The sequence below is a fragment of the Leptopilina heterotoma genome, unplaced genomic scaffold, assembly GCF_015476425.1.
Source record: "Leptopilina heterotoma isolate Lh14 unplaced genomic scaffold, ASM1547642v1 Lhet_627, whole genome shotgun sequence".
NCBI classification, from domain to species: Eukaryota; Metazoa; Arthropoda; class Insecta; order Hymenoptera; family Figitidae; genus Leptopilina; species Leptopilina heterotoma.
The window spans coordinates 557,936-570,086 of NW_025111147.1; the positions used below are offsets into that span (position 1 = coordinate 557,936).

The 12,151-nt window shown below is 26.6% G+C and overlaps 1 protein-coding gene across 1 annotated transcript; it reads right to left on the bottom strand.

Annotated features, from left to right (window-relative positions):
* Positions 1–8,445: 8,445 nt before the first annotated feature.
* On the bottom strand, positions 8,446–10,975 carry LOC122509765. Its single transcript, XM_043624006.1, has 3 exons — positions 10,857–10,975; positions 8,799–9,148; positions 8,446–8,718 (listed from the first exon to the last, which is right to left on the bottom strand). The coding sequence occupies exons 1-3, from the start codon at positions 10,973–10,975 to the stop codon at positions 8,495–8,497; spliced, it is 693 nt and encodes a 230-aa protein (XP_043479941.1). The 3' UTR covers positions 8,446–8,494.
* Positions 10,976–12,151: the final 1,176 nt, after the last annotated feature.

The following is a 12,151-nucleotide window of genomic DNA, read 5'->3' on the forward strand; positions in this document are numbered from 1 at the left end:
TTTTTTGTAAAAATGTTTCCTACAATCAATTTATAATTCATTAAAATATTCATAGCTTAAATTATGCAATTACTTTAAGCAATAAATAAAGAATTAAACAACATTATTATTAAAAAAACCAGTTTTAACTCAAAATATCTTTCTGAAAGAATTTGGAAAATTAATAATTCAAAATGTATTTGAAAACAAGTTTCAGTTTGAGGTTATGTTATTTGGTTCAACAACCATAAAAATTATAGACATAAAAAAACACACTCCTCATACATAAATATACTACTTTTTTAGTGCCATTATACTTATTTAAAAATAAAAGTTAAAACTTACTGGTAGTTGCAATGTTTGTTACATTTTGCACTTTACGTGCAATTTCAAACCAAGCCTGCCTTCTTGTGTATTTGTTTTTGAATTTTTCCGACGACTTATCATAAATAAATGTGTAATGAGACACTACTTGAATTAAAACATCTTTTTCGTCGATGTCATACATTATTGTTAAAAAAATAGTAATTATCGTTTACAAAGAAAGAAAGCAAAATGTTTACTGACTCACGAATAGGTTAACTACAGATACAGAAAAACGCAAAGAGAGATAGAGACACATTCTCTTCTACTTTTTCACTCATGAAAATTCACCCATAACTTAAAACTTTTAAACTATGTACGAACCTTTATGTTTTCTTTCTTTGCAGCCATCACGGAGTAATAATAAGGAGACTGTACTACCAGTCAAGTGAGATACCGTGCCAAATGTCTGCCTTGGTTCACTGAGTAGTAAAGACTTCTCAAAAATAAAGCGCATGCGCAGTTTGCAACTATCTTCGTCACTCTTGAAAGAACGATGAGAGAGATCATTATTTTGACGTGCGAGTTAGAAAGTGTGGTTATGTTTTATTGTTGACAACAGCAACTATACGGGAAAATCAACATTTAAATAAGAAAAAATATTAATTAACAAACTGCAAAGAGAAGAGTAAGTACAATATATTATAATATTAATAAATTGTAATATAGGTGTGAGTAGATATTAATAAAAAGATTATTTTTGTCGAACCGGAGTAATTCTTTTCTTTGTATGATAAAGTGAATGAATACAATATAATATAATGCTATAATCGCTATAATGCTAATATAATTAATATCTACTCACACATTTCCTATATTACAATTTATTAATATTATTTAATAGTATAATATATATTGTCAACAGTAAAACATAACCACACTTTCCAACTCGCACGTCAAAATAATGATCTCTCTCATCGTTCTTTCAAGAGTGACGAAGATAGTTGCAAACTGCACATGCGCGTTATTTTTTAAAAGTCATTACTACTCAGTGAACCAAGGCAGAAATCTGGCACCAGTTTGACTAGGGGATACGCTGGAGAGCAGTCTCCTTATTATTACTCCGTGGCAGCCATTTGACAGCAAAAACATTTACAGTTTTAAGGTTATCTGCACACGCACTGTATATTAATTTGCATTTTTTCCAGCAATCAAATCAGTTGGAAATTTTTTAATTTTAAGCTGTATCAATGAGTTTTCGCATAATAATTGGCGTTTTTATTTTCTTACTGTGATACTTTAAGTGATACAAATACAAAATCTGCGTTTTCTATGGACACTAATTACAATTCGATATGAATTTCAATGAAGCAAAGGTTGCGGATGCTAACATAATATCTTTTATCCATGTCATAAGGAATTTGGAATGGATATATAATCCAATGAACAAAATTAAAAAGCCGGGGGAAAGAGAGAAAAAATGGGAGACGTTACACGAATTTTTAAAAAACAATGGAATTCGCTTGACAATGGGTAAATATTGGTTGTTTTTTTTGTGTATTGTTTTTCAATATTACTAATGAATTCTTATACTTTATTAAAAATCAATTAAAGGAAATAAAATAGACGCCAATTTGGTATTAAATTTAATGCTATTTCACGAGATTGTATTAATTTTTAATATTTTCGGAAAAAATTTTAAAATACCAAATTTAAATCTACTTCTATTGAACTTAGTACATTTTTTAAAAAATTAAAAAATATTTTAAAAGATAGATAAAATTCTAAAAGGTTTTGTGCACAAATTGTATAATGGTATTTTTAATAGTTTGAAAGTTGTTTATTTAATAAAAATGAGTGCAATTCAAATTGAGATTAGAAGCTTGCTTTCTTTTCGTCTCTGACTCTAATTCGACTTGCAAAACTTTTTATAAATTTAACATCTTTTAAACAAATTGAGATGCCTTTCTTCAATTTGGTAATTAAAATTTGTAGAATTTTAAGCTACCTACTAATAATTTAATTATTTTTTAATTTCTTAAATATAGTCGAAGTTTTAAAAAAATGTATTTCAATTTTTTTACGTAAACATTAATATAATCGTAAAATTTAGTGCAATTGCTTGAAATAAATGTTAAAAAGTAAAATTTGACAAAAAATTGAGTTGACAGCTTTTTGAAATTGAGAATTTAATTAAATTTCTGTTTTCATAATTAAAAATTGTTATTTTCATACTTTATACAATGCAAGTTTTGTTGGTAGATGCTAAACAGCAATGGTTTCAACTGCGGGAAGTTTATGTGAGAAAACACAAGATTAATAATCGAAATTGGCCGTATTATCAGCATATAGAATTTCTAAATCCATACATTATACACAAAGAGTAATTACACTTTAAATATTTATCCTTTATTTTAACTGTACAAAGTTTTTGCAAAATGGATAAGTATATTCAAATATACAAATTTACATATTTCAGAACTTCGAGTGGTAAAAATGTTCGACAAAACGTTCTTTCACAGCAGCATGTTGTGAATACATCGGTACCTCAATCTGGAATGGAAATTGTGTATCAGGATTCTGGTATGTGTCTAAGTAAAAGAACTTGAATTTATAAAAGGAATGGTAAATTTTTTAAAGTACATTTATTTAATTTTGTACCAAACCTTTAATGGACTGAGTTTTAAATTTTATATCCTTTTGTATTAACTAATATAATATTTAATTATATTTCTACACACAAAGTTAATAAATTTTCTAAAGAATTTTACTTATATTTAAACAATGTATCTCATTTTTCACTAGCATCGTTTAAAGACAGAAATATTTTTTATTATTGCGCACTAGAAGAGTCTTGTCAATGATTTTTTATGATTTTTTACACCTATAATGTTAGTTAATATTTATATACTAAAATATATGTTTCAATGTAATAGGCATGTCATCATGTGGGTCCATGAGTAATTCCTCAATAACTGAAAATATTCCATTCACTTCTGTGACTACAGAGCAACGGAATTCATTTGAATTATTGGACATGGAAGTTAATGAAACGATAGATGTAATTCCTGTTGAAGCTGATGAGTTTGAGGATCTTCCTTACGATTGGGAAGCTGCAACATTAATGCCTTCAACAGTAAATTCATCATTGTCTCCATCCTTTTTGGCACCTCATGTTTCTGCAGCATCTGGAATTATTGCTTCAACGGCACCGCTGATCACTTTATCAACAGGTTTACGAATACCTTCGCAAATATCAATGTCTCCTTCATCCACATCTGCAGTAACTTTATCAACTTCAGCGCCTCAGATTTCCAATTTGTGTACGGTTTCTACTTCTCCTTTATTACCTAGCAGTTTGAGAGCACCATTAACGAATTCATCAACAATCTCTACATCATCAGAAAAATCCATGTCTTCTTCAGAAAGACCTTTTTTGAATGTTTCCTCACCAATTTCTTTCTTCAACCTGGTTACAATTCCTACTGCTTCTTCCAAAAGCACTGCTGAAATACCAAAAAGTTTAGCCTCTTCATCGGCTGCAGCATCTCTGTCAACAATAAATCCTCAGTCTTCGTTTTCATCATCGGCTCCAAACATTTTTCAATCCCCTGCTATAGAAATACCATCGTCTTTGCTGTCAGCGACAAATGATAATTTGACATCATCAAGCAAACATTCCACATCGATGCATTCTAATATCAATTCAGGAACAAAAAAGAAAACAATGTATAAAAGAGGATCGCCTGCTGCAATTTCCAGTAGAAAAGAAACATCAACAGGGAAAATTGCTCCAACTTGGGACTGTTTTGCTTTGCGGAAGAAGAAAAAGGAGGATTCATTACGTGAAGAACTTGCAGATTCAATGAAATCTGCAAATTCAAATCTTTCTCAAGCAACAAGTAAGATATCAGAATACATAGATTGGAAACAATCTCTCGGAAAAAATGAGACTAAAGATAATTCTGTTGAAAAAGGAAACGACTTAAGATTGAACGCAGATGGATTTTTCAATATAATTCAAAGGCAATTTGTACTTCTCTCCATACAACAGCAAAGAGAGATACTTCCAAAAATTTTAGATGAGATGGAATCTTTTGAAGAAGATGATCGTATTTAAAAATTACTTTATTTGTCGTAAACTAGTATGAAGAACTAGTTCTAATTCAGTTGTGTGTCAAATTCGAGTTGCGGCAACTCGATGTTAACTGAAGTAAATTAAACGCACATCCTTATTGTGATTTTTAAAACGCATAATTTTTTAATAATTGACATAAGATAAAAGATAAACGCTCTTAGTAGCGTACTTTTTTTAATTTTATTAGTTTCTTATTGTAGTCATGTTTTACTTTATCCATATTTATTAGAAGTATGCAAACAGTCGGGTCAGGCTGACTATTTTTCGGATCGGGTCAAGCCAAGCAACCCGAAAAATTGCAACACCTAAAAATTTTCGGATAACCACAAATTATTTGGGTTTTTGAATCCACTAAAGTGAACAAAATTTTGCTTTCTTCAAAAATTTCGAGTACTAAATCTATCTAGCAGTTCCAGTACTCAAAGAGTCTAATGTTTCTTAATGATAAATTTAATTCATTTTTCACAATGAAAACTTTCAAAAGCCCAAATGTATTCAAATGCCCGAAATTGTATGGTCGGGTTTAGGACTTTTTACAGAACTGCAATATTTATTAATACTTTACTTTGTTTTTTGCAATGGATCAATCCAGCGAAAATCTTAGAACTGGTCGCTCGATGATTTTCAAAATTCCTAAAATCATGTCTCGTTATTATTTTACAAAAACTAGAAAAATGTGTAGATTTAACCTGATTTTAATAAATTTTTCGATTTAATTTCGGAACTGAAGTTATTATTAAAGTGAATAACTTTAGTTGACAGTAAATCGAAAAATGCATTAAAGTCACATTTTTCAAATGTAAAATAATAATGAAAGATATACGAAAAAAATTAGCACTTGCAGAAACGCAAGAATTGCAATTAAAATATGTAGGTGGGTAATCTTAAAAAAATTTACATTCATTCAGATATTATAATAAAATCTATATTATAAAAAATATATATCATATACTTTTTCTAATTTACACTAAATTTTTCTGTATCGTTGTTAAATAGACTATTTATTAGCTCATAATTTGTTGAATTTTTTAAAACGCTTTAAAAATAGTAAAACATACTTGGCGGTGAAAAAACTCTAAATGATAATTAAATTGTATCCCAGAAAATTATATATTGATTGCAGACATTTTAAAAATCATCGTGCAACCAGCTCTAAATGATTTTCGCTGGATTGACACCAATAAGAATGAATAAAATTGTCGCGTGTTATAAAAGATGTCATATATGCAATGTTACATTAAATTTTTTAAATTTACATCAACAGATGAAAATATTCTCATAAAGAGTAGAGTTATACGTAGATTAGTACAAAAAAATGTATAAACATGTTGTCTAAAATTGAAAAATTGTATTAGGAGAAATGTCGTTCTAACTACATCAAAAATGCATATATATTTTTATGTTTCGTTTTTTCCCCTTTAAATGTTTGGGTGTTATAAATTAATATATTATTTAAATGCACTTTACATTGTGCATTAAAAAATTCAAAAGCAAATGAAAGAGTTGCAAAGAAATTTTTAATCAAAAGAAATGTTTGAAACGAATTATTGTATGTTGAAAAAAAAAAAACATTTTTAATGTCGTTTAATATTTATTTACTTATTTTATTCGTTACACATTTTAGCAAATTTCTTGTACACAATTTATAAAATATACCTACATTTACATAATGCTAATTGTCAAATAATGTACAGTAAAAAGAAAAAAATTCAAATAATTCAAATTAATAATATATTAATTAGGCACAAGATTTCGTTTCTTTATCTGATTAAAGTATTGCCTTATTGCATTACTATACATGAAAATATTGTTAAATAAAAGGTAACATATAAAAAAACAAAACTTATTATAAAACTAAATTAAATATCACAAGGACATTGGAGGACAGTGACAGAATTTTTAAAAATTCCAAAATGTTCGAATTCCCATTTCTCAGAAATTCAAAACGCCGAATACGAAATTATTCGAAAAGCCAAATCTCCGAATGCCCATTTATCTATACGGATAAATGATTATGAGGATATTTGGATTTTCAAATAAATAGGAAATAGGAAAATAGGACATTTGACTATTCGGTTACATTGGAAGTTGGTCATTTGGATATATTCTGATAAATGGGAATTCGGAACATTGGTTTTTCGGAACAATGGTCATCCGAATATTTTAGCATTTTAATAAATAAGAATTTGGACATTTTGCTTCTCGTATAAATGGGCATTCGGCTATTCGGATAAATAGGAATCGATTAGGTATCAAGATGAACGGGAATTTAGACATTTGTCTAATCGGATAAGTAAGCATTCGAATATTTGGGAATTTGGAAAAATTTAGACACGTCAAAATTGTTGCTACCCATTAGAAAATGAAAAAATAAAATTAATTTAAATAAAATTTGTACTCGTAAATAAATTATGAAAAATATATAAACATTCCAAAACAAATACATCAAAACAAAAAAGTTTTATTTCTTAATTATATTGGTTTATTTTTTATGAAAAGTGCGTCTTCTTTTGACCTACAATTTGAAATTCACATAAAATAAACAATTAATTTTTTTGTACAATATTTTAATTATTAAATTAATTAATAAATGATTGTAAAATAAAAATTACATGTAAAGGGTGAAAATTACATTTTATCTTAAAGCACCTTCCTCTGAATTAAAATAATCTGCTAGTAAATTTCTCTGTGCAAAAACATTTGCAGGAACATTGAAGTCTTCAAAAATTGGTCGACCATCTTCTTCGTCATTTCCTCTAACATCGCGATCAGCGTACATCCGGTTTTCTTCATCTAACAACAATTCGTCTGTTATTAAAAAATTATGCAAGCATACTAGTGCTTGAACAATTGTAATAGAATTCGCCAATTTGAAGTCCATATCATTTTTTAAAATATTCCATTTATTTGCAAGCAGACCTAATGAATTTTCGATTGTGTTACGAGCCCTGGATAATCTAAACAAAAAGTAAAAGAGCATTTAATGTCATGTTACTAGGTCACTTTTATTAATAATAAATAATAAATTTCTTTTAATAAATAGAATATTAATAGAATGTCAGGAAATTTTGTAAAACCTAACCAAAAAATATAATATTTCTCGAAATGCTACAAAAAATATTTTTTTTTGGAAAATATGAATTTAAAGTCTCACTTAAAAATTTTAATTCATCATTTTCTCATTTTCTTTGATTTTAGCATGTCAAAAACACGAAATTAAGTTTGCAAATCACCTAAAAATAAAATTGTCCTGATCAATACGTAAAGGATAAAATTTTTTATGTTTCTTTTTTTATAAAATAATCTCAGGGTGTTTATATGAAAAATTTAGGCTTACACAATGAATTTCTAATAATTTTAAAGCTTAACAAACTACTGATTTTGAACAAAAAATTCAACATTTTTCACAATTTTCTCTTTAATAAGTATAAAATATTATACCTTATTTTTATTTTTTAAAAATATTTTACCTTCAGCAATTAACTATTTAAAAATTTTACATTTTCGCAGATAAAATAAAAGAAATTTTTTACAGTATTCAAGATACAACTGTAAACAGTTGTATGAAAACCCTGAATTTGGACATATATCTATAAAACTTTTAACTTGTATGCCCCTAGCATATATTTTGATAATTTTAGTTGGTTTCTGTTGAAAATATTTATTTTTGATAAGATCAATCATTTGCAAAAGATTTTATATTAATTAATAATATAAATAAATAATTAATCCAATTTAAAAACAAGATTTTTAACAATGTCTACTTGTCTCTAACTATAATTTGTAATGTTTTAAACGATTAAAATTTGATTTTTATAAAACAATAATATTATTAATATAGTAATATTAATTAGTATTTATTTATATTAATTAGTATTTATGTACATATCATTTAAACAGAACTGTTTCCACTGAATGAAAATTATGAAAAAACTTTTTCAGAAAAATTTTTTTAATTACTTGATACATTATCATTAAGGAATTCAATTTAAAAATAAATAAATAATAAATCGGCGCTTTTAGGATAATTATAAATAGATTCCCCGGACTGTATATTGTATATTTCTTTTTCAATCACCTGTAATTGTAGTAGATTTGCCTTTCAGTCAACCTATGGTTTCTGTCAAATGGCTTCATGAGATAGTTTCTGAATGGAAATATTGCATCCCCAACAAATGCATAAGGAACTACTATATTCGTTCTGGGTATAGCTGCAGCAGGTGGCAAGTCCAATTCATTATGTTCAAGAGCAGTGTATAAATCTGTATAGAGGAAAGCTGATGCATCACTTACGGATCCTAAAATAATATATTATTAATTATAACAATGAAAATAAAAAGTATTGTACATTAAGAATTAATTTATAAAATTATATTACCATAATCGCCAACGTCAATCCAAGTGAAACGAAGGTGTGCATCACATGCGGCCAAAAGTTTGAAACTGAAAAACTTTTTGTAGTTCCAAAACAGAGATCCAGAGTGAGGTGGCTTTTTAATGCGAATTTCTTTTCCATCAATGGCACCCAAGCAATTTGGAAAATTCCATTTCTCGAAATAACTGCGTGCAACGATTTGCCAATCAAAAGCGTCTTTTACTGCTAAATATCGAGGAGATAAGCAATCCCAGATGACAGAACAAACTTCGTGCACTATTTTATAAGTAGTTGAACGACCAATATAGAAAAGAGTTGAAGTAGTTTTGGTGCTGTCACCATGCGCTAAAAAGCTGCAGAATAAAACAAATAAAGTAAAAATTTTTTTTAAACGCTTCGCATGAATTAAGTATAAAATTTATTTATTAAAAGTTCTAATTGACTATACTTAATACTTATTTAACTGTAATTAATTAATTTATTTCAATGTAAGAAAATATTTTTTTATTTTGTGTAAGAAGAATAAGTATTTATTTTTAAATTCATGAAAAAAATATTTTTAAAATAATATTGATTAAAAAAATTTAATATTGTGATTTTTAAAAAGTAAAAGTTTTTGAATTTTTGAATATTTTTTACACAATTTGGATAAACAAAAAAAGCTTTACAAAATTAAATGTTTCTTTAATCATTTTTATGTAATTAAATAAATTATACTTCCCAAAATTCTATTTTGTTATATGTTATTTTTCTATTCTATTTTCTATTTGTTTTATTCCATTCAATTTAATAATTTGTTAATACAGAATCACTGAAAGATTTTTCTTTTAACAGGGTTCCTACAGAATCTGGAAATCATGGAAATGGTATGAGATTTTTAAAAGGCTACTGGAAATCAGGGAAATCATGGAAAAGGCCTGGAATTTTGAAAAGTTTCTAAATTTTTCCTTTTTTCTATTTTTTTTCTTCAAAAGAAATTGAATCAGAAATTTTAAGATAATTTTAGATTTTTTACTAAAGGGTGGAGACAATTAAATAAGTAAAGTGTTTTTGAAGAGCCCAAAAATATTTATGTTAAATGCCATAAAAAAAGAAAAAGTGTTGAATTTTAAGAAATTCGGTTTCTCGAATTTTTGATAATTTTCGATAATTTTAGATTTTTTACCAAAGGATGGAGACTATTAAATAAGTAAAGTGTTTTTGAAGAGCCCAAAAATAATGAAGCTAAATGCCCTAGAAAAGAAGAAAAAATGTTGAATTTTTGATAATTTTCGATAATGTTAGATTTTTTACCAAAGGATGGAGACTATTAAATAAGTAAAGTGTTTTTGAAGAGCCCAAAAATAATGAAGCTAAATGCCATAAAAAAGAAGCAAAAATGTTGAATTTAAAAAAATTCGGTTACGATGTGGAAATTAAATTTAAAATTTCACTGGAATTTTCTAAAAATTTGACCTGAAAATCATGGAAATGATATGGAATTTTAATTTTGGATTTCTGTATGAACCCTGTTTAAACATTATTTGACTAAATGTTCGAGTATTTCTTGGTTTATTCTACTTTTGTGCTAATTATATTAATACTATGTTACATTGTGTCAATATTATTTATTATGTTATATAGAATTAAAATTTATAAAATTATCATGATAATGGATGTTAAATTAATAAATTAAGCGAAAGATTATGGAACCCATGCAACTTTCTTCTTGATTTCAATTTATATTAAGCATTTAATTTTTCAATAAAAATAGAAGTTCTCTTTTATTTTAAATTTTATTAGTCTTTAATATCTAAATAAACTGAGTTTTAATTCGCGTTAAAATTTATTGTTTATAATTATAAAACTTAATACATCGATGATTGTATAGAAGGATCCGGCAATTATTTTAATGTTTGTTTGAAAATCGATCATTTACACTGTAAAATAAATAACATTAAAAAATAACTACATATCAGCACCTTTGAGATAAATATCTTTAAAAATAAACATGCAACTATAAAACCTTGAAAAAAATTCATAAATGCTACACACATTTACTTTAGTTAGTATTTCACTTACTTTAACGTAAGAATTAATCGAAGTCTTTTTGGTAAAGGTCGTCTCAAACTGAATTTTTGAAGTCTATGTTCAATCATGCTGTATAACAAATTAAATTGATCTGGTGTCATCCGAGCCATTTCGTAAAATTCTTCATGATCATTGTGCAAGAAATAGAAAAACAAAGCGTTGTATAGACCATGTATTTCTCGCCATTGTTCCCTAATATGAGGCTTAACCCACCACCGACGAAAATTTCCGTAATCAATTTCCCGCCATCGAATATACAAATTAATAATATTCATCCACTCGGCAGCAATTGTAAATAAATATATGGCAAGAATAATCATTGTTAAGTTATTGAACAACAATTATTTTTTTAAGTACTATTTTTCAATATAATCTTCTCTATTCACACATAATATTTTGCAGATGAAAATCCAAACCAGATTATTTGTAACAACAACAGATTTTTTTACCACAATTTAAACACCTTTGATTGCTTAAACAAAATTGCAAGATAATAAAACAGGGTATGCACATAACCTCAAAACTGTAAAGAACGAAAACATAAAGGTTCTTTCATAGTTAAAATTTTAAAGGCTAAGGGTGAATTTTAATGTGTGAGAAAGCAGAAGACATATATATCAGAAGGCATATCTGAACAATACGACTTTTTAAATGCAGCATAAAAATATTCTACACTGTAATTTCCTTAAGAAAAATAATTAGTAGATTAATTACGGAAAATATTAATGGAACCATTAATGGACTAATCACAGAAAAGTCCAGTGATTATTTAGCTATATAATTGCTGCGTACTAAATTTCTAATGCTACTTCTACAACTACTGTGAAATAGTTTTCTATGTTTTGCAAATTAAATTCACAAACATATACTAAACTCCAAACAAAGATTTCATTGTCATTAAAAAAAATTATTGTACTTACGCAGAATAGATTTTTAGAATTTTCTGTTCAAAGTATAAGATATCTTCTTTTTGTTGTTGTTTTAATTAAAATAGATAAAAAATTGTTTTTTGTGTATATGTTTATTATTTCAATTTTATTATAATTTACAATAAAATTACAATAAAATACCGTAAAATGGGGTTATATCGCTGATGAAGTATAGAATTACTTACTGGTTTTTATTGCTTCCAATTAGCTTTAAACTAAAATATAATATTTTTATTTAAAAATTTAAATATTTGAAGTTTAGAAATATTAATAATTATAAAAAGACTAAATATTTTTAATATTAAGTATTCATTTACAAAATTAATTCATGACATTTGGAATCGAATTAGTTTTATG